Below are 23,749 nucleotides of genomic sequence, written 5' to 3'. Positions count from 1 at the left end.
TTGGAGCATGTAAGCTTCAAAAACTAGCTTGAGTACTGATTTTGCAAACTTCTACCTTTATGGATATTTTACAACTACAAGGAGTTTTCAATTGCTTATGAAACAGTCTCAATCTGTTTCTACAGAATCCTGCCTAACAAAGAAAACTCAGGAAAGACTAGATTGTGGATTTGTGCCATTAAACATACCATGTTGTCTCTGGAGGGCAAACAGTGGCAGCTGTCTCTAAAATTAACTATAATTCTTGGATTACTGTTAGATAGCTAACATTAATTAATTAGTACTCCCTTTGCTTTAACACTGAAGAATTTCTTGTCCTTTGACTCCCAAACAGCAGCACAATTGATCCATCCAGGAAAATACATATGACTGTCCATACTTTTGTATGCTTTCATCCTGGCAGCAGTGTAAGTTGAGGGATTTTTTTGTCCATGCCTTTTTTAAAATTCCATTTAGCTTTTCTATGAAATAAAAATTTATACCATGGTTATCGTGGATGGTATGATATGCCACAGCCCTTCTTCAAATATTTGTGGCTTGAAACATAAGGAAATTGTACTGGCTTGAGCTGCGTGCCTATGGAGACTCCAGTTTGAGCCGCTATGTTGGCCCATTGTTTTGCCCTCCAGGTCACCACGCATGTCACGTGACTGAAAACTATAACAAACAAAAGACACTATACATCCTGGCAGTTTCTGTACCCTTTCCCTCACTATGCCAATGTTACTCTCTCATCATCTATTGTCATATTTATGCAGCATGTTATTTTTTTTTTTAAGATATTTTTTGGGCTTTTTAGCCTTTAATGTATAGGACAGACAAGTGTGAAGGGGGGAGAGAGAAATGGAGTGACACGCAGCAAAGGGCCACAGGCTGGAGTCGAACCCAGACCGCTGTGGCAACAGCCCTGCACATGGGGCGCCTGCTCCACCACCAAGCCACCGGCGACCCATGCAGCATGTTATTTTAAACCTTTGTTTAAACAAACGGAATGTTCTACATGTTTTCAGTTCCTCACGACAATGGTGTTTTAAATTTTAAGTATATATATTTACTCATCTCAGTGGTGAGGATCAAATATATAATGATGAATTTAATATGGATATGCACTCGAGACTTTCTGTGTATACATTTTTTTGGACAGACACTTTAGATTTGGCCTGAAGCTTCCATGTAATAACTGTGATTGGTTTTTGTTTGTTTGATTGTTTTAGTTTTTCTTTTCTGCTCCATACATGATTTGTACCATTTTAAAGTCAACCAAGTCTTCAAAGTTTGGAGACTTAAATTTCCACAGCACCTAGACAATATCTTAAACTAAGACACCTTATGCACCTGATCGCCTATGTCTCAGTCACTCTGAATCAGAAACAACATCTTGTCTATGAGAGGCTAGTGTTTTAAGGCCAAAGCGCTTTGAAGTATACCCATTGTTGAGCATCAAATGAGCAACTGAGAATAAATAATATTTTAGCTAACAAACTTGAAGGCCAAGGTGAAAAGACTCTAACGACCATCGTTCACAACAGGAGACCATCCCCCACACTGCAGACAATCCAGGTCTGATACTGATTGTCAGAGATTCAGTGTCACAGAATTACACCCCCCCCCCAGTCCATTCACTGATCAGAGGCAGTTTTATGTTCACATCATCAACTGAAATTAAAACATGTGTAACTTCCTAAAAAGCAGTGTGTGAATGTTACTGGATGAAATGTGTAATCATAAATGTAAATATATAATAAAGAGTCTACATGCATAGATGCACTGTAGCAGGCTATTGACTAGGGTTGACAATTTTAAGCACTTTCCTCAATTGAACACTGGTAACATTAATGATCAATTAATTGATTAATTAATTACAAAAAAACTTTAGCAAATTTTGCTCATAGCAAACAAGACCAAACATTTTCCATATTCCCAGGGCAAAACATATCATTTTCTCTGACAGCATAATGTAGCCTATCAAACCTGTAGACAGCTAGGTATTAAACACATATACTTAAATATCTGATAATTTGGAGTATGTTCATAAAATTCATCTCTGTTGGGGTGTCGGTGGCTTAGTGGTAGAGCAGGCGACCATGTACAAGGCTGTTGCCAGCGGCCCGGTTCAAATCCAGCTTGTGCCCCTTTGCTGCATGTCATCCCCTCTCTCTCTCCCCTTTTCATACTTACCTGTCCTGTGCATTAAAGGCATAAATGCCCCAAAAATATATTTAAAAAAAAATCATCTCTGTTATATTTCAGATCTAGATCCATGAGGAGTGTGAATATCGCTCGATAGTAATCAACAGTGGACCTGTGTTGTTTTGTTCAAACAAAGAGGGGACTTCAGTCCATCTATACAATGGTTAACTCCATCATGACAGACACTGAACCTTTCAATGCTCATCATTACCATAACACAAACACAAGACAAGTTAAATGACACAGTGCCTGAATTTAGAAAATTAAGTTTGTGTTTCTTATAATGACAGACTGCAACAATATTTCCTTGTCCTTGGTAGTAGATACGCTAAGATATGAGAAGTAACTGTTGTCAGTCAATGTCAATAGAGTGTAAAGATTCACTCATGCATCAGACTTTAATGTAAGATGTGAGTGCATCACTTCAGACAGCCTTTATCTGTAAAAAAAAAAAAATGAACGTGAATCGGAAAAAAAAATAATCTATGCAGTATTAGTGTATTGATACATCCCTCCCTTTGGTGCGTCTCCTCTTCATTTCCTCAAAACAAATAAAAAACATAGACACTTTATTCACATCCATGAAGAAGTGTGTATGTCGCTGCATCATATTCAAGCGGGGACTTGTGTCATTTTGTACAAGCAAAAAGGGGACTTGAGTCAATATATAAAATCTATCTTTTTTGTTATAGAGTCAAACTTCAAAACAAGATTCCATAAATGAAGTCTTCTTTAAAGGTCTGCATCCTGTTGTTTTGATTCCGAGAGAGGATTAAGGTTAACTCCATCAAGACACTGAATATTTCAGTGCCCATTTCATTATTTCAAGCACAACACAATTTAATTGACACGGTCCTTCAATTAAGAAAATGAACTTTGTTTTTCTTCTACTGACATGCTGCAATAATATTTTTCCATCCTTTGTATTAGATACATTGTAAGATAAAAACTTTTAAGCAGTAATTTTTGTAAGTCAGTGTCATTTCGAGCATAAGAGTTGACTTTTATCAACATGAGAGACCTAAGTTTTCCAGGTTGATATTTGGTGTAATGTCTGTGGTCTACTTGAACTTGCATGGTCATGCAGGCTTGGGTGACATTTCCTGCAAATCTTACATCTTAAATCATTCATTTTAACTTCAATAATGTTCACAGGAGCCAGACACTTTATTCACATCCATGAAGGAGTGTGTATGTCGCTGCATCATATTCAAGCGGGGACCTGTGTCATTTTGTACAAGCAAAAAGGGGACTTGAGTCAATATATAAAATCTATCTTTTTTGTTATAGAGTCAAACTTCAAAACAAGATTCCATAAATGAAGTCTTCTTTAAAGGTCTGCATCCTGTTGTTTTGATTCCGAGAGGATTAAGGTTAACTCCATCAAGATACTGAATATTTCAGTGCCCATTTCATTATTTCAAGCACAACACAATTTAATTGACACGGTCCTTCAATTAAGAAAATAAACTTTGTTTTTCTTCATGCTGCAATAATATTTTTCCATCCTTTGTATTAGATACGTTGTAAGATGAAAACTTTTAAGTAGTAATTGTCAGGTCAAACTGGAATAAAATAAAGAACTGAACAGTAACTAAAAGACAAGCAAAACCGAGGAATCCACTTCCACAATAAACAGGAAGGAGGAACCCTTCGCACTATCGCCCAGTTACTGCCCGGGCCTTAAAAGGCGGCGCACATCATCACAGGTAAAGAGCGAACAAAGGTACACAGGCGGCAGGCGTATATCTGTTCCCTCATCTTTCACAATGCCAATGCAGAGTGAGAGCATCTAAACACCAGAGAGGCAGCCGGTAAGACACTGAACTGTTTAATGAGGAGACTTTTGCACGGAGGTAGTGCATTGTGATTAACTGGTTGTGTTAAGGCTAGCTTAGCCACGGGGTCGGACGCCCAGTAACGCGTGGCTTGGTAACTGATTGTCTGTGTGCGCTGATTGCTTGTTAATCTCCCTCCTGACTGAATGTGATGTGTGTAAATTTAAATTGGTATGTGTTGAGCACATCTTAAAAGTATTTCACTTCGACATTTAGTGAATTATGAATGTATGTTGATTGTATTGGGTGTATCACTGGATTAATTAGTAGTAGGTTGGGAGAGCAACTTGAATATAACATGATTTGAATCATTTCATATCAACAGTTTCAATTCAAGCATTTATACTCTTACATACTCTTAATTGTAAACATTTTTGTAATTGTGATAGTGTAATTTTGGAATTTCATTTTAATAAAATTTTACCATAAAATTAATGTTAAAATCCTTTCAAAATTAAGGTTAAAAAGCCTGTAAAAATTTGTAATGAAAGGTTAAGAAGTAATTCATGTTAAAATACATTTAATGGTAAAATACAGAAATTGAGACAATTTAAGTTAAAACACATTAAAATATACATTTAAAACAACAATAAATATTTAAAAGTAGTGAAATTCATACTTACCTGAAACTATGCTAAACCATTTACAGCAGTGGGTAACTTTATTTGCACTTGATTTGTAATTTAATGTAAAAATAATTGGGTTTCACAATATTTAAATGTTTATTTTCTGGTATTTTGTATACTTATTTTCTGTTGGTGATTCTGATCGAACTTTTTTCTCTGGTTTTGTGGTTCTTTGATTGAAAGGTTTTCCACCTACACATGACAAATGGCATAAAATGCTTGCACCTGAAAATAAAAGAAGGAAAAGGAAAAGCGGCCTGGTCATTGAGTGAAATCCAGTTAAGACCTCTGGTAGACGCCTCTCTCCCTTTCAAGTGGGGATATTGCATGGAAAACACACTTAAGAACTTGACAGTATTTTTTGTAAGTCAGTGTCATTTCGAGCATAAGAGTTGACTTTTATCAACATGAGAGACCTAAGTTTTCCAGGTTGATATTTGATGTAATGTCTGTGGTCTACTTGAACTTGCATGGTCATGCAGGCTTGGGTGACATTTCCTGCAAATCTTACATCTTAAGTCATTCATTTTAACTTCAATATTGTTCACAGGAGCCAGACACTTTATTCACATCCATGAAGAAGTGTGTATGTCGCTGCATCATATTCAAGCGGGGACTTGTGTCATTTTGTACAAGCAAAAAGGGGACTTGAGTCAATATATAAAATCTATCTTTTTTGTTATAGAGTCAAACTTCAAAACAAGATTCCATAAATGAAGGTCTGCATCCTGTTGTTTTGATTCCGAGAGAGGATTAAGGTTAACTCCATCAAGACACTGAATATTTCAGCACCCTATGAGGTCTTTTTATGATGGATCTGAGAGAGGCATTAGCAGTTAGTGTAAATATCACATTTTTGACTACAGTATGGGATCTGTGATTCATACCCAAATAGATTAGTTTTTCTCTTCAAGATAGATTCATGCAATGCAAGATTTCTACATAATGTGTATTTTCAAGAAAATTCATTGTATACACAATTCATACAAATACAAACATACAAATACAAATCAAAGTGTATTCCTATAAATACAGCTTTTTTTTAAGTCTCCTTTCTTCAGATTTTTAAGTACTTATTCTATTATCCTATAGATTTGGGTTAAGCACAAAGTCACTTTCAAAAAATGACCTAATTGACATCCAGTGCTTGTGAAAAGTAGGAAGAGGAAGGTTTTCCTTTTTGACTGAAAAGTTTTATATGACCACTCTGATGCCCACTTAAAGTCTGATAAAAGTTATACTAGTTGTTTTCTTTATTCTGATTATTATTCTGCTGCTCTCTGGATGGCCCTTCAGTTTAATATAGTCTAAAGCTTGAAATTAGCTAGTAAAGGATATTCACCAAAGTTGGGCCTTCATGATTTGCTACAAAAATAAAACATATCATGGTTCAAGAGGGTATTATAAGTATTGTTAATTTGACTTGACTTTTTAATTCATCCATGCTGGAGTATGATTATCGCTCTATGCTATCCAAGAGGGAACTTGTGTCATTCTGTGCCAGCAAATAGTGGACTTGTTGTGGACCTGTTGTTTCATAAAGTAATAATATACAAAACAAAGTGTATTCTTATAAATACTGCTTTTAAAAAAAACTTTCCTTTCTTTTGATTTTTAGTATTTATTCTGTTATCCTATGGTTGTAGGTCAGCACAAAGTCACTTTCAAAAATTGAGCTGATTGACATCCAGTGCTTGGGAAAACTAGGAAGAGGAGGGCTTTCCTTTTTGACTGACAAGTTTTAAATGTCCACTCTGATGTCCACTAAAAGTCTGATAAAAAGTCTGAAGCCTGGCTATTTTATTTCTATGACTATTGTGGTTGTTTTTTTCCTTTGTGTTTGTGTGTTTCTTTGTGTTCCTTGAAATTAGTTAGTAAACAAATTCACCAAAGTTGGGCCTTCATGATTTGTTACAAAATTAAAACATATCATGGTTCAAGAGGCTATTATGTAGAGATTTTTATATCTTTCTCATAAGTATTACTAATTTGACTAATTTCATTAATTCATCCATGCTGGAGTGTGATTATCGCTCTATGCTATCCAAGAGGGAACTTGTGTCATTCTTTGCCAGCAAATAGTGGACTTGTGTTGTTTCATAAAGTATAATCATATGTGTGTACAGTGAGCACAAAATTACATCACATTCTTTTTTAGTTTTTAATTTTCTACCACTGAATAGTTAGTGATTATTGAAAATAATGTAAAGTGGTGTACAATTGTATTGAAAAATTATTGACATTGAGTGCCTGTGAAAACGAGGTCAGGTGAATATTTTTGGACTAAACTTCACAGGTCTAGTCAAAGTGTGATGTCAAATTAGTTTTTAGTTATTAATTAAAAGTGAAATGAAAGGATTACTACTGGCCATTTCATACATAATTGTTTTTTGTTGTTTTTTTGTTTTGTTTTGTTTTTTCTATTTTTCATCCTTTTTAGATTCATAAATATTGTGCTGCCTTTTGGGTAGCCCTTTATTTTAATAGTGTTGAGCATAAAACTTCCACCAAAGCTTAGCCTTTATATTTTGTTACAAAAACATAATGTAAAAAATCATGTTTCAGGGGACTAGTTGCTACACCAAGTTGCCAGTTTAATAGTCCATTTACATACTAATAGACTTTCTGTGGCTGCAAGCCATTCACACTATGGGGAGTGTTAAAAAGCGACGTGTGTGACTGAGGCGTTAAAATCCCGGCTCCAGCCAGCAGAGGCACTGCTGAGTATGCGCTTAAACACTCACACACCTTCAGGTCCCCTCTTGGCAAAAGTTAAAAAAAATTTACCAGAGGGGTTTAGACATGATTTTATCATGATTTAAAGCATGACCAAAAGGGGACTTAAAAATTGTCCCCTGTTGGCCGTCAAGTCCACTGTTTGTGAGTGTGTAACGACATGGAAGGCCACTGTTAGATATGTTGGTAAGAGCACACACACACACACACACACAGTCTGCCATGTAAATGAGGACATGTCATAGTTCTCCTTAAAATAATCTGTTTATTCTGTATTGAAACACAGGGTTCAGTCAGAGGACACTCAGCCAGGTGGACAGTAGTGATCTCCATTCAGCTCCGTACTGTCAGCTGCCTCCAGGTGGACCACAGCCACAGAAACACACTTCAGAGTCGTCGGCAAACAAAATACCGCTCTGTCTCTGACAAAATGATTCATGACATTAAATGTGAGATGGAGTTTGTGAGTTTGATCCGTAAGAGGCATAGTGAGACAGAACTGTCTGAGATCAACGCATCACACGTGACTTTGATTGAGAAAAATAACTGATATGCTGAATTTCTAAAAATATCTATCATAAAAACCGAACTAGCAAAAACGAAAGCTAATGTGCTCTTCTGACTGCAAACTGGGCATTTACTTCAGTGTGAGACCGAGTCTCTTCACCACTGTGGATTTCACAAACAGGACACACGACATGTTAATGTCAAAGAAGCATGATCGTTCAAATTCTTCAAAGCCCTAAAGAAAAATAAATATATGTATCTATGATTTATGTAAAATATGTCTTTTCATCAAAAGGCCTCTAAGCAGCCTAGACATTACTCAGTTATACACATGACACTTTGGCCAAAATGTATACATTAAATACATTCATTAGTTATTTTAATGCACTGACAAAAACTTATTTGTGCATAAAGTGTCATAAAACAGACTGTTGGCCAGAAATACAGACGGGCTAAAACGGTCGTCTTCAGAAGGTTTGATCTGCGTATAAACAATAAATAAATAACCTTGGCATCCTCCTATACTGTATGTGTGTACATCATCACTATCTTATATGGCACAGAGACACCAGTGGAGATAGGGGAGCACATACATCCAGGGACGCATTGTAAGACTTCAGAGTGCAAACTGGGTTCATCTATACAGCTGATTCACACTGGCATATATCACGCACGCAGATGATGCTCAGTTTTATTATCTTAGCAAGTCAGTCCAGCAAGTTCACGATTGCTTGTTTGAAGACAAGTTTTTAAGTCTTGAGAGAAGAAGAAGAGGAGCGAGGGGGGGAGGGCTAAAATGTTCACTGCTGCCCTCAGGGATTTTGGAAATACTGTAATCATTTCCTTTCAAAACACCAAACATTAGAAACAAAATATCAAATGGCAGCAGCCACTTACAAAAAATAAAATCCCAAACTTACAACCAATATAAATAAAACACATCCACTCTAATCTCAAATAAAAGTGTTAAAGCAGCTGATCGCTAAAGCAGTGATGTTGCTATAGGCACTAAAATGTGTACAGCAGTGGCGACTGAAAGAGCCCATTTTGTATATGCATTGATATGCAAGGCAGACTATGTTTATTTTACACTAAAAAAAGGCCATGTAGTGTATTCTTAGTAGAATAAAGAAGGCCTCTCTTCTTCTGCTTTTCTCAAATCTATTCCATGGACATTCTGCTGTGGGTGGTACAACAGAGCAGTTGAAGTGTGCATAGCTTCAACAGAGGGGAGAAATGTGCAGACAAAAGGACAAAACTAAGACAAAGGTGTGTTTGATCTCTACATTTCTAATCTTTCCCTTCTCAGAATTTCCCTCCCCTCCTCTCCTCTCTCCTTTCCTCTCTTTCTCCTTCAGATGTTCACATTGCAGGATGTTATCCCAGCTGATCCTCATACTGCTTCCTGAAGCAGTCTCCAGCAGGGAAGAAGTCCCAGCATCGCTCCTGGTATAGCTTCCACACGTATGACTCCTGAAACACAGAAAATGAATCAATGAAAAAAAAATTAGGCTGATATTATGAACACAAAAATCAATCCAGCTTATTGTCATTTTACCAAACATCTCTGTGCAAGGCAGAATGAGTTTCTCTTGGATCAAGGTGCAACATAAATAACATTATATTCTATACAAGAACACAAACATTTTTTCAACACAACACAGTCCCTGGGCTTCCATACCTAACATGTATGAGTTAAAACAATAGTAAAAGCAATATAAAATAGTAACAATAAAATAAGAAACAAGGACTTCATTGTTTGTTTTGTACATCTATTGTATATCTCAAATGTATGTATGCTTACTGACCTGTCCTGTGTGTTCAGTTTCATCTTTATTGATGAGATACATCAGGAAGAACCTGAGAGAGAAAAGGGAAAATACTGAGATTAACTAGAAAAGGTGCACTCAGTAGAGTACAGATCTCCACCAGGTAGCTAAGCGGCTGCCATTGCTGACTGTGGCCACTCTAGACAGATGCGTTTTACATGCTCCCAGAAGCTCAGAAAAATATGTGCCTTGTCTATTTTTGACAGAGCCATACAATAACAGGACAAAGTAGGAAATAACGACAATAAAGAAAGGGGTTAAAAAAAGACATTAATCAGAATTAGTCATCTCAGAGGCCAAATTCATGAGGACAAAATGGTCAAGTGATCTATTAAAAATGGAACACTGATGCCGCAAAAGTCTGCCATGTCATTTTTGTCTTCATGTCAAGTTTTAACACTAGAATAAGAGCGTTGAGGCATATTTAATGATGCTATGTTTTGATAGTAAAACTTTCATGCCTATTATTTAAAAAATGAACTATCAACTTTTAAATTTATCAAAACCTAAAAAATGATTACATACTGTATTTAAAATATTGTTATTCTCACATCTGCAGTCTGAAAGGTAACTCACATGTAGTTAGCTAAGTTATGCTCTTCTAAGGTGTGGGTCTCGAAGCCATGCGGCGTCGTGTCAAAGTAGTCGCTACCAATTCCACAGATGAAACACTTTGTCTAGAGGGAGAAAAGACAGTTAAGATTAAACACGTTCTTGCCTTGTAATTAAAGGAGAACTGAAGGTGGATTAAGAAAAATCAGTCCGGTTAAATCTCTCTGAAGCTCATTATCTTACCTCCATGTCCTCTCTGACCTGCTCCTGCTGGTCTCTCAGCTCTCCAAAGGCATCAATGATCAAACCTGGCAGACAGACAGACAGCATTTCTTACTAAACTGAGGATCAGAGTGCTTCTCAACAAAGTTACCAAATGTTCAGGAAGGAGAGTGTTTACATTTGGACACATTTTGCAGCAGGTCAAGAATTAAAAACTGCAAACTTTGTGTCACAACCTTATTTTTCTGAACTCTAAAACACCTTTAACCATTCCCTTGATTTACTTGTTTTTTCTTAGAGGTTTCTGCCCTGTCCACTCAGGAGGCTTTCCTAGCATCACATCACGAAAACACAGAGCACTGGCTAACACCTTGGTCCAAGAAGTTTGTGTTCAGCTCACCCACATTCAACACAATTTTTATCAGTGGATTTTTAATCAGTACATACAATGAGGTATTAGAGCTTTTTGGTTGAAATCAAGTGATGGGAGCATTGACTGTAAAAACAAAAACAGATGTAGCCCAGTGGTTTGTGCACTCCAGTTTTGAAGCCTTGAGTTTGGCATTTTGGCTGTCACCATCTTGGAATTTTAGAGCCAATAGTGACCATATTTGGATGAGAGGCTGACGCTGTAACACTTAAATCATACACACCCATAATTATCCATAATAACTTTAAGCCTTAATAACATTCAAACAGGTGAGTTGCATAAAAATTCAACCCCCGTACAGTTGTCATGACTGGTGGAAATTAGATGCAAAGACTAAAAACATTCTTTGTGCTGGGCTGTAAACATGTTTTTTTCTGCTGTAAAGTTGGGCATTTTAACATGGGGGGCTATGAGGATTAAGCCACTTCTGGAGCCAGCCTCAAGTGGCCATTCAAAGAACTGCAATTTGTGGCAACTTTGCATTGGCTTCATTTTTCATCCCAGAGGTTGCTGCTTGGTCTTGACAAGCTCTCAGGGTTCAATTTGCCCACATCAAGAAACATTTTTAAGAAATAGATATTAAATCAGTACATACAGTCTACATAGTGGACCTCAAAGCTTTTTCGCAGAAAAAAGCTGTACGTGGATAGAAGCAGTGGAACTGAACCAAAACAGTAAAGCTGTCCGCTGTAAAACCAAACCAGTAAACTAAAAGATGCCATATGGGTAGAGCTGCAACGATTAGTCAACTAATCCATGACTAATTGACTATTAAAATAATCGGTGACTATTTAAGTAGTCGACTAATCGGTTTGAATCATTTTTCATAGAGAAGTACTATAAAAGTACCCAAAATACTCTTATTGCAGCTTCTTACGTTCAGATATTGGCAGCTTTACACACTCTCCCATGACGGTGAACTAAAACCCTTTGGCGTGAGTACGAAACAAGACATTAGATGACATCATTTTGGGGTTTGGGAGACACAGACCGACATTTTTCAACATTTTAACACATTTTTCGATAAAATGATTAGTCGACTAATCGAAGAAATAATCAACAGATTAGTCGACAATGAAAATAATCGTTACTTGCAGCCCTACATATAGGTCTGCTACAATTTACAATACACATAATCATTCAATCAATTGTTATTGTAAAAATATTTATTATGGCAACATTAAAGCTACGATGTGTGTTTGTTATTATAACACTTTCAAACTAGTTTGATGGCACAAGTGTTTTTTTGTGGACAAATTAGATAATTCCCGTGAACATTGGTGCAATCTTCAACCATCTCAATGCGACCTCAGGGTGTCTACAGATATCAGAAACTGAAATTTAATTTCAGTTTTGAGACCTTTATTGTAATCTTCAACCACATTTAAGACTGAATTTTGGTCATCTTATTCTTATTCAAGCATTGCAGGTGAGCATAAAGCTTAGTATTGTATATGTGGTATCATGCAGAGGAAGGTTTTATGAAGGAAGATGGTTATTAGAGTGAGTTAGGTTAACCTACATTTTGCCAAAAGCTAAGTGCAAATATAAAATAAAAACAAAGTATTAGGTTCAGTGGTAGCTTTAAAGATTTGTAACATCATAAATATGGACTTTCATGCAGTGTGACTCATTTGTCAAAAGGAAGTTAACCTCTTGACACCCACCCGCCCGATGGATAAATGATATTAGATAAAATGTTTGTGGCAATTAAAACCTCACAAATTCAAATTTAAGACTATTAATGACTTTTAAGGCCTTATATGTATAAAATTGAATTTAAGACATTTTAAGACTTCAAGGACCTGATTACATCCCGCACTTATTGTAGAATGAAATTGTAGAATTTAAACTTTTTTCTTTGTACCACCACATCTGCCACACGTTATCACCGACAGTATGTAGACATAAAAGAGCCTGCAGAAAAATCCCCACACCCTTCTTTAAACTAGGGCATTTTTCTCAGTTGAAGTGTCTGATTACCCCCAAACAACAAAGAGCACTTTGTTTAAGTAAATAACCGCTCATAAACCATACCCTGGATGATAGCCAACAGGATGACAATGACGAAGAAGAAGAAGGTGATGTCAAAGACCACTCGATAGAGCTCATATTCATCCCCAGCTGGATCCTCAATTTCATCTCCTATGCCACCACCAGCACGCACGCCAACGTACATGTGGAACAGGTAACACTGCCGGAGAGAAGTGACCAAAATTATGTTTTATAACAACCAAAGTAAAGTTGAGTTCCAAAACCACTGTCCTATAACCATATCTCTGCCCTTCACTCACAGTCATCATGTCATCACACTTCATGTCCGGCTCATCTTCATCCTCGCTCATGTTGTAGAACTTGCGGAAGAAGTTGAAGGCCACCACGGTGTACAGATACACCACCACAGCAAGCAAACCCACCGTCATCATCAGCTGTGAGGAACAGGAGGATATGACGTTAGTACAACATCAGTTTACTGCTCCTTGTGGGAAAATAGGTGTTCAAAAAGCCTCATGATGCTTCACTAGAGTAGAACTGAGCGGACCTGTTTGCCATTGTGAGTGACGGAGGACAGGATGGTGCGCAGGGTTTTGACACCCATGGCGATGTCCAGAAGATGAGCGGCAAAGAAGAAGTTGTTGTAGTGTCCAAGCAGAGACATTAACATGTACCACATCAGGTAGAGGAAGGTCTGAAAAAATGAAAGGCTGTCAGTCACATTCAAAACAGATCGTCTCACTGTCTAAATTATACCATGAACTGCTTCCTAAACTCACATTGTCAGTGAAAATAACACCAAACTTCCAGATCTGGTACTTGATGTCAATAGATGTTACCCTACAGAGAAAAGGACAAGTTTTTTCTGTGATATTATGTACTAGAAGCCTGATGGCTTTATGAATAAAGTGCACATTGCAGCACATACCAGCTCAACATTGAGGTGTCTGGTTCAGGCTTCTTCTCATGTGTCATGGCACTGACGTCCAGAGAAGCTAAGTCCATACCGAGCAACTCTGCAATCCTCTCTCTGCCGTAGATGTCACCATATTTATCCAGCACCTTGATATCACACATGAATGTCATTTCACTGCAGGAAATATCCTCGACATTTTGCTGACATTGTGAATCAAAGCTGTCTGAAAAAAACCCACCTTTCTTTTCACAAACTTGTCCCAGTAATTGTTAGGGAAAGATCTGCAATGACAGAGAAAAATATTTAGTATTTCATTGTAAGTAATGCCGGTTTCTAATACCATTTATTAGAGGTCTGCAAACTGACCTGAGCCTAACCAGCATGCAACATTTAAACTCCAGGTTCTGGCTTATTTTGGTGTGAGTTGTGGAGTGTTGAAGATATCAGCCATAGAGATGTCTGCCTTCTCTCCATTACAATAAAATTAGATGGCACTCGGCTTGTGGTGCTCAAAGTGCCAAATAAATACACATAAAAAACTCAACAGCAATGTCTCTTTCTAGAAACCATGACACGGTGCAGAAGGAAGTGTGTATCTGCTCATGGATAAGAGGCTTGTGCTTGTGACAGTGCGAGGTGCAAACATTAAGGCGCTCCTCTTTATTAAGATAGGTTTACGCTCACTGTCGTATCCCTGGTGTGAGAACCAAAAATTACATCATTATGTATTTTGGTTAAAGTGCAAAGGCTCCGCAAGCTGTCAGTCATTGTGCGAAACACGCCCCATATTAGATAAACGATTGTGATTGGCCCAGCCCTCTGGACTGGGAGGGAGACCAGAGCTCATATTTTTTTCCATCTATCCATAATGAAACATGGCTCTTACGGAGTGTTGAGCACCAGTCTGTCCCACTGGCCCTTGATGTCATCGTCCTCAGGCTGCTCGGTGACATAGAGACCATCAAACTCCAGCTTTCTGGCCAGCTCCTTCTCTCTCTTGAAGATAACCAGAGGGACCTGAAGGGTACAGAGGGAAAAGAAGACAAACTGCTTAAAACCTAAAAGCAAACACAAAAAAAAAAATATGGATTTTTGTGGAGCACACACCACACACCTTGAGGCAGTTGTAGCCAATGATGCAAAGGAATGAGATGATGGTGTGGATGATACCAAAGAAAGCCATGGCTGGCTCCATGTAGCCTGTGCTCTCTTCCAAGAAGTAGTACATGGGTCCTTCCTCATCTTCATCTTCTCCACCTCCTTCATCTAATCCAGACCCGTCCTCCTCAGCACCGGAGCCTTCAAACAGGCCAGAGCCCTCGAACAGACCAGAACCCTCAAACTCCTCCTCGCCTGGAGGACTGTCAGACACCTGGAAAAAGATGCACACAAAATGAATCCTGCAAGTCTTAATGAATGTTTTGACAGTAATTAATTTGTGTACAAAAATGTGTGTACAAAATAGTTTTGCACACATTGAAAAAAATATTTATTATCACAGGAAGGTGGCAAGAAAAAGGTTTTAACTAACTGTTGTGACTATAGATACTTTTTATTTCATTTTACTTTGAAATACCACCTCTTGATTGCAGCTGAATTTTGGAGCAAACCTTAATCTTGTCCAGGAATGTTACTGATTTTCATGCTGCCAAATATTGTAAAATGTTATGCGAGTCAGATTTTTGAACACAGATTTATTGCCAGTGAAACTTATCATGAAATGCCATCAGATTTTGCAGGATCAGACAGAGTTGAAACTGTAGATGTCGTCAAAAGTTAGTTACAAATGCACAGACCCTGTAGAAGAGCAGGATGAAATTGAGTGCGAAGGCGATGAACAGGGCCAAGAACCGAAGGTTGTAGAAGTTGCGAGAAAGGTAGTTCTGTCGGGGGTAGAGCAAAGGAGAAAAGCCACATTTTTACTGCCCAATTCCTCTGCATTAACATTTGAAGATGGTGTAGCCAACTGTAGCCAACAATACTGTATTACCAGCCCAGTCGCCAAAAGAAAATGTTGGCATCATACATTTCTGCAAACCATGAATACATTATATTTGCATGTTTCATACATATCAACGTTTCTAAGTGACGTAGTATATGAGCTAAATGTGTCATCCAGTGGTGGAGGGGATGGTGGGTGGTGTGTCACCTTGGTGAGATGCCTGCCAAGCTGCCAACCACTGCTCAAGACCAACAAACAACAAAACCAGTTGTGATTCAGTGAGTCATTGCTGTGTTTTCCAGCGGCTTTTAAGGCACCAAATGTGGGTGTTTTTCCAGTGAGATTAGTGGCACAAAAAGTGGTTATTTTTTTACTGAGCAGTTGTTTTCTTACCAAGACATTACTGCTTTTCCAGCAGAGATTATGCCCCCCAAACTGGGCATTTTAAAGGTAGGATCTGGAGGATTTTCAAACAAAACAAAATATAGACATATACAAATGAAATCCTGCTTAATCATCACCTATGGGCTTCTACTCATGTGTGGTGGTGACTCTGTTTGCAGAGCTCCTGCCCTTTAACTGTATTTTGATGTTTTTGTGAGTTCGGACCGCTTCTGGGCGGAGATTTCCCCAGCCAATGAGAGAGCGCAGGTGCCGTGCCTGAGCGTGTCCAAGCGTGCACCAGCGCGAGCCTTGCCTGAACCTCTTCTGTGAAGCCTTCTTCCGTACCTCCGGGCTCCGTACACCCGGGAGAGTTGAGTCTGATAGGAAGGGCCAAATTTGAATGTGTGTTTACTAACAGCAACTGGAAAATCATCCAGACCCTACCTTTAAGCTTAAACATGATCTTTTCTGAACCATAACCAAGTGCTTTTTGTGCCTAGATGTAACCACAGGTTTACCACAGCTTTATTAAAAAGTAGTTTCAACATATCCACCACATAACTACGTGCAGATGTAAAGTATCAGTTGTTTGCAGAAGCGTACAATGCCAAAATTTTTTCTAGCAATTGGGTTTGTGTTCGGAGTGAAACTTGTACTTGCATTGTGTTGTTACGCTACTACTTGAACATCATGCATGAGGGAAATACTGAATAGATGCTAAACCTCTTGTGTTGTGTAGCTGCCAAATCATTTCTACTAGTTAATCCACAGGCAAGTGCACTGGGATAAGGCCAGTTTTTTTTAAAAAAGTCGTCTGTCCATGACCAAATAAAATTCCTTAAGAAATAGCCGAACAAATCAGACACATACCAGTATGTTACAGCATTGCCAGACTAAATTTTAACAACATAAAGTCAAAAATATGTACTGTAGTAAAGAGCTGCTCACCATGAATTTAATCCTCTGAACCTCCAGCTCATTCCACAGCTCGAAGACCTCCTCAGTCGTTTTTTTGTCCTTCTTCGCCTTCGTCTTCACAGTTGTTTCTTCTTGCTCCTCAGGCTCCTCCTCCTTCACCTCAGGTTCAGGCTCTGCCTTCTCTGTCTTCTCTCCATTCTCGGTGCTGAGAAAGACACAAGAACAAAAATTTCTGCTTTTAGTTTTAAAAGAGAAGAATTACTTCCTCTAGACTCTGTTTTACATCTGATAATAAAACTGTCTGCATAACTATACAGATGTGTGGTAATGTGAACAGCTAATAACACACACTGACATATCTGGATACATAAGGTAAATTACATCCATTTTACATTTGATGAAGTCAAATAATGATTTAAAGTCTCAATTGTGTGAACTCTAAATTCAACCTTACTTGTAAACTTCTAAATAGCTAAAGCTGAGCACATTCATTCATTCATTCATTCATCTTCTAACCGCTTCATCCTCTTGAGGGTCGCGGGGGGGCTGGAGCCTATCCCAGCTGACATCGGGCGAGAGGCAGGGTACACCCTGGACAGGTTGCCAGACTATCGCAGGGCTGACACATAGAGACAAACAACCATTCACGCTCACATTCACACCTATGGACAATTTAGAGTTACCAATTAACCTAGTCCCCAATCTGCATGTCTTTGGACTGTGGGAAGAAGCCGGGGTGCCTGGAGAGAACCCACGCTGACACGGGGAGAACATGCAAACCCTGCACAGAAGGGCTCCCACGCCCGGGATTGAACTGGCAACCCTCTTGCTGTGAGGCAAGAGTGCTAACCACCACACCACCGTGCCGCCCAGCTGAGCACATACTGTACAATTTTGTTGTTTAATTCCAATTTCTACTGTACAAATACATTGTCTGTGACTTAGAGCTGAAGCTAATTATTTCTGCGTTCCAATCTGCAAGCTGCTGTACATGTACATGTAAAATAGAAAATAAAACCACCTGTCAGTCGTTGCGGATTGTTCTAGTTATTGACAATTGTCAACACAGATTTGTTTGAAAGCTCCAAGACAGGTAAAATTTTATTTGCTAGCAGAAATCTGTATCGTAACACCAGTACAGTTCACAATAATGCATTATTGCCAATGTTTCTCTTGTTCATATCATATCATATCATAGGAGGAAGAGGAAACACAGGAAAGAGGCACATGTGCTGTCTACCGTCCTATCGTCGATGACGTCATCGCACCTGCCTCAGTGTGAAAATGGCTGCGAGCACAGAGACAGCGGAGCAAGAGGAACTGGTTCACGTCCGTGATTTAGCGTAGCACGTGCAACATGTGTTGCTGGAGAACTTGTGAGTGAGTGAGTTAATGTCTCATGAACAGCCCCGGACTTCTCAGACTCTTTTAGCGACTTACCGCTCAGAGGGAACTCATTCAGTGTCTCCTCTGGCAGCAGCACAGCGTCTCTCCCTCTCATCTCTCGCCATGCGCACATGGGAGTTGGTTTTCGGCAAGAGAGTTTGTCATAAACCTTTGGTAATGTAAACCTATGTGACGCTAGGGGCTCCACAAAAAACTCCACATGTGAATGTGTGATAGTTGTGGTATCATAGCAGCCTGTCACAGGTTACAGCGTGACGATTAGAGGAGAAATAGCAGAGCATAAAGGTCCAGGTGGAAAAAACACAACTCAGTCATTTAGGATTTTGCTAAAAGAAGGAAATTACCTTTTGATATAGATCCCAGGGGACATTTTGCACCATAGAGTACTGGGTTTTAATTTTGAGTTTTGAGATCTGCATTCTGCACAATAAATGCTCTAAAAAATACATTATATCTTTGCTTTTGTTGTTGTTGTTGTTGTTGTTTTTTTTATCAATTTAGCTTTGCTAAGGGACTATAAAACCCATTCAGAAACACTTCTATTATAACTTTTACACTTAAATTTATACCGCGATATATACCATTACCGTGAAGGGATTCGATTTATACCGTGATATGAATTTTAGGTCATACCGCCCAGCCCTATTTTGGCCCACATGATGTGTCGTGTCACCATGACACTTTCAGATGCTGTTTGCTACTTAAAGGAGCTATATGTAAGAAATCTAAAGCAAATAGTCATAAAATCATCCTAATATGTCACAGAGACTAAGGAATAATGTTAATATAGCATACTGATCTCACCGACAACAAAAAATTTATGGTCTGCAAATCATGTTTATGTTTTGAATTTGTGTTTTGGCCTGTTGCGCCACCCACCGACCTCTACCAGTCACACAGAGTAGAGTCTCAGCATCAGTTACGGTTACGACTGAGCTACAATGGCTGAAGGTGTGACTAAACCCAAATGACCTTGTTATGATTCCCAAAAACGCCAAGGCAAAACTCGAGGCAAAGCGAAGGTCTATATAGGAGATGCTGGTGGAGACGGTTGAAAGCGGAGAAGAATTTGAAACCCGGATGTCGAAGTGGCTACTCTTCTCCTCGACAGGTAAGCTTTAGCCAAAGTTGGCTAACTAGCATCATAGCTAGACGGGGATGGACATTTCAAATACTTTCAACTGTTATTCATTGTCGATCATACATTGTAGTCCATGTGCAGGTGGGTCATCGGTCAGGGTACATCGACCTGACTGATTTTTTTGAGAAACAAACGTTAGCAGCACGGCAAGCAGCATTAGCAGTGTCCCGGTACATAGCATTAGCAGCCGGCCCCTCCTCAGCTGTATCCCGGCAGCAGCGTTAGCAGCAGAGAAGCCGGACGGAAGCTGGAAAACCGAAGATCAAGGACGCGGCGACACGGCCCTGCCATGGCAGCCGCCCATGGGTAAACAAATCAGTCTCCAGCGTGCTGCTGTCCAGCAACCTCAAATCTGTAAGGGAGGGGGGGCGGACACGACTCGCGGCAGTATTTTGAATTTGAGTGCAGTAACCGTTTTGGCCACATTCTTACATACGGCGCCTTTAACGCAGGCACAGTGAGAAAAAGGGCACTGATTTTGGGGATGACTTGTGGCTCTGCTTTAACAGTATGAGAGCCTGAAGATGGGCAACCAAAATTTCTGACATGTCAGAAATTCATCCAAATATATGACAGCTGTTTGGGAGCAGTTGATTGGGTCATGATCAGTCCATACCCCCTGTGCACTGCATGGCAAATGATGCCCACTGAAGCTAGAATTTGGTCCATCTCTAAAATGAGTTATGTGCCTCAAAAATTGGGTCAGAAATGGGCTCAAATCGTACAGTGTGTGCCCAGCTCAACAAAGCTGCAAGTCCTAGCTGTTATCTTTAGCAGAAGCTGCTCAATTTTGATGTCGATCCTCAGCAGACAGACAACTTACTCTGCTTTCTCAGTCTCCTGAGGAGCCTCTTCATCAGGTTGAGGAGGTTGTTCTTCCTCTCCTTGTCCTCCCACTGTTGCTTCCAACTGTTTGAACGATCATTTTGGAGTTAATTTACCAATTAACGGAGAGTGTATATACTGAACAACAGTAACACACAGAACACCTCACCAATTTTCTCTTGAGCAGTGGTGTGCCCTCCGGAGTCGGAGGCTCTTCAGTTGTTGTTTCACCAAAGTCTCCAAGTCCCCCAGGAGTATTGAAACCAGGCAGGCGTCCACCTTCCCTCTCCTCACTATCCTCCTCTTCCTCTTCTCCTCCCACAACATCTAAAAGGTCTGCCGCTCCATCTGTGTCTTGGACCTCTCTAGCCCCTGGTTCAGGTGGCAGGTCCCCGTGAACTTCATCCTGTGTGGGATCTGGCATACTGGCTAGGATCTCTGTCACGGTTATCTTCTTGGCGCCCTCGACTAGGCCTCCACCAAACAGCACCTTCCATATGAGTGTGAAGAAGCCCTTACATATACTATAAACAAATATCAGAATGCCCATCAAAATAGTGTAGATAAATGTAGCCAGACCGATGACCATCTCCTTCACTGTCATTTTTCTTAGTTTGCGGTACCGACGCCGCAGGTTACGGAAAGTGAACATGTTGAAGAAGTCAACAACGCTCTTCAGAAAGTCTGCAAATGCTGAGGTTGACTCTGGAGGTTCTTCTTCTTCAGCGCCTTCTTCTCCTTGATCTCCCCCACCCTCCTCTTCTTCCTCGTCATCTTCTTCTTCTTCCCCCCCTCCCTCAGGCTCAGATATAGATGCAGCAATGTTCATCTCAAAGATGGTGTCTTCACAGAAGTTCACAAACATCTCCATTTTCTCACTCTCGCCACCCTCATTGACCACATCAAAGATGAACTGCCGTTTAGACTCTCTGACTTGTGGCATCTCCCACTGGTTGCGGTTCTCCTCGCTGATTTCAAAGTAAATGCGTTCGATCTTCCTGCTGGCTCCCATGATTTCAATGCGGCCGAGGAAAGGGCGGAAGTAGTTGAGCACGTTGTCGGCCTGCTCCAGGAAGTTCTGAAGGCGAGTGTCATGGGGTACGTGCTCTGACAGGTTTGTGAGCAGAACGGCAATATTGAATCCAATGTCTTTGGCCGGTTCCTGGAAACGATCTGCAAATTCCTCAAAGTTGATCATCTCATTCTCATCGGCTTCTGAGCAAGAGAGGAGGAACTGGATTTCTGAGGGAGAGTATTGCTTCTGGCTGTCCATGGCCTTGGAGAAGTCCTTCTTGGAGATCAGCCCACGGGGGTCAGTCACATAGTCTCGGAAGGCGTCAGATGCCACAATGTCCTTAAGCTTGAGGAACATGTCAAAGAACTTAAGGATCATTTCCACGTTGCTGGAGGACTCCACCAGCATGTCAACCATCTGCCTGGCGATGGTTCCGTTCACCACATTGCCTACGAGCGGTGAAAAGAACAAGAAGAAGACAAATCAATAGAAAGTATATAACAGAGAGGACAGGACATTACTAGACTGGGATGGACATCTTACCCTCAAGCAGGGACAGAAGCATCACCACCATGTCCTTCTGCAGATCCAACAGCTCCTTTAACAGTCCAATTTGACTGGAGTCCTGCAATAGAGCCACAACAAACAGCAAACACAAACAGTAGAGAATTAACACTCCTAATGTGTACTAACTGATGACACATCACAGTTTAATTTGAGAGGATGCTTCTTTTGAGACATAAAAACAGAGAGAGACGCTACCTCAGAGTGTGCTCTACTCCAAAAATGATCCTGGGTTTGCATTTTCAAATAAAGAATATGCATTTTTAATATCAAAAATAGTACATTTAATGTGATGTAAAGCGAGACAGACATTGGAAACTCAGGCAGGTATGAGAGGAGGGAAGAAAATGCCTCAGCTAGACAGCACCACCTTTCCTTTTTATCTTTTAAAGTGGCTGCAGCATGGGAGCAAGGAAGACATAAACATATTTGCAGAAGCTGATCTTAGCACTCGTGAAGACCTGCACTAGCAGATAACAGGAGCCACAAATATTTTACACTGTCTGTAGTGGTTGTCAGGCTGGTGAAGATCTAGAGGAAAAGGGTGTCAGGATGTGCAAGCATCAGCCACCTGTGAAATCACAGCAGCACCTTGTGATACCACTACAACACAAAAGAACAAAACGTACAAAAAAATACAATACAGCTAAATGAAAAGAAGCAAAGCAAGACATTAAGATACTACAGGGAACAAAGTGAAAGAAAAAAAAAAAGCATTATTTGTGGGAAACCGCGGAGAAAAACCATGAATTGCTGCAGAGGAAATACAAAAAGAGGGAAACGTAAATGATTCGGGTATTTAGCTGCGTATTAAATAATGTGATGAAGCATAAGCTCTTTATGAAAAAGCATGAAGGGCCTCGAAATGAGATGACACTGGCAGAGAGACACAGATTCTTACGCCATTTCGTTGTCCAGGATCGGGGTGCATCTAACAGGGTTACACATCAAAATAAAAATGTTATCATCAACATTTTTACTTCATTTTTGTATTTGTCTTGACCTGGAGATTGTGTAAATGCTAACCTAATCATTTAATTCTGAGCTACAGTTGTGGCTAGAGAACATCCTCTAATTTCATGTATGTATTTTAAAACTTTTTTTAGCTTTAAATTTATAAATAGATACATTTATAATTTATGTGTAGATAGATAGATAGATAGATACCACAGTTCATTTGTAAGTGGTGACGTAATGTCTGTCTTGCTTTTTATAAACAAACAGAACTAACCTAACATTTGAAAGACGTTCAAGATGTAAAAATACAAAAATGCATTTGAAACAGCAACACTGGTAGTAATCAACACTGACACACAAAATTAGACTGAGACGGAAACACTGCAGCTCCTTGTTAGCTCTCACAACTTACAGATTACAGACACATGTTATTTAAAGCAAACACATTTGGCCAAATCATTGGTCAGTACTATGAAATGAATAATATAAAATTAAACCAGGTGAGGTGGATTAACTGTATTATACAGAATCAAGAGGAAAATTAAAGAGAAATGTTTTTCCTCAAACTGTTTCTGCCATCTTTACTTGCATTCATGTTGTTGACAAACTAAACCTGGTGAACTCGTCAGTTTATGCAGGACACAGTGACAGTGTGTTGAGTTGGTCTGCTGACCTTTTATAACAGTAAAAACTGATGGTTTCAAAATAATTATGAATATAAATAAATGTGGTCATAGATATACAAGAACAACATA

The 23,749-nt window shown here is 39.4% G+C and overlaps 1 protein-coding gene across 4 annotated transcripts in view; it reads right to left on the bottom strand.

Annotated features, from left to right (window-relative positions):
• Positions 1 to 7,635: 7,635 nt before the first annotated feature.
• ryr1b (ryanodine receptor 1b (skeletal)) overlaps positions 7,636 to 23,749 on the bottom strand; it is a 95,111-nt gene continuing 78,997 nt past the window's right edge. For all 4 annotated transcript variants that reach the window (XM_049576561.1, XM_049576563.1, XM_049576562.1 and 1 more), the window contains 17 exons: positions 22,017 to 22,098; positions 20,628 to 21,922; positions 20,457 to 20,542; positions 17,116 to 17,290; positions 15,638 to 15,724; positions 14,956 to 15,213; positions 14,728 to 14,858; positions 14,080 to 14,122; positions 13,854 to 13,987; positions 13,705 to 13,765; positions 13,473 to 13,619; positions 13,225 to 13,359; positions 12,968 to 13,124; positions 10,522 to 10,586; positions 10,303 to 10,403; positions 9,706 to 9,757; positions 7,636 to 9,370 (listed from right to left, as the gene is read on the bottom strand). In XM_049576561.1, the coding sequence (XP_049432518.1) occupies positions 9,275 to 9,370; positions 9,706 to 9,757; positions 10,303 to 10,403; positions 10,522 to 10,586; positions 12,968 to 13,124; positions 13,225 to 13,359; positions 13,473 to 13,619; positions 13,705 to 13,765; positions 13,854 to 13,987; positions 14,080 to 14,122; positions 14,728 to 14,858; positions 14,956 to 15,213; positions 15,638 to 15,724; positions 17,116 to 17,290; positions 20,457 to 20,542; positions 20,628 to 21,922; positions 22,017 to 22,098 (3,105 nt within the window). In that variant the 3' untranslated portion in view covers positions 7,636 to 9,274. The remainder of the gene's footprint in view (positions 9,371 to 9,705; positions 9,758 to 10,302; positions 10,404 to 10,521; positions 10,587 to 12,967; positions 13,125 to 13,224; positions 13,360 to 13,472; positions 13,620 to 13,704; positions 13,766 to 13,853; positions 13,988 to 14,079; positions 14,123 to 14,727; positions 14,859 to 14,955; positions 15,214 to 15,637; positions 15,725 to 17,115; positions 17,291 to 20,456; positions 20,543 to 20,627; positions 21,923 to 22,016; positions 22,099 to 23,749) is intronic.

Source organism: Epinephelus fuscoguttatus, linkage group LG5 (assembly GCF_011397635.1).
Source record: "Epinephelus fuscoguttatus linkage group LG5, E.fuscoguttatus.final_Chr_v1".
NCBI classification, from domain to species: domain Eukaryota; kingdom Metazoa; phylum Chordata; class Actinopteri; order Perciformes; family Serranidae; genus Epinephelus; species Epinephelus fuscoguttatus.
This window is presented reverse-complemented; position numbering and strand designations above follow the sequence as displayed.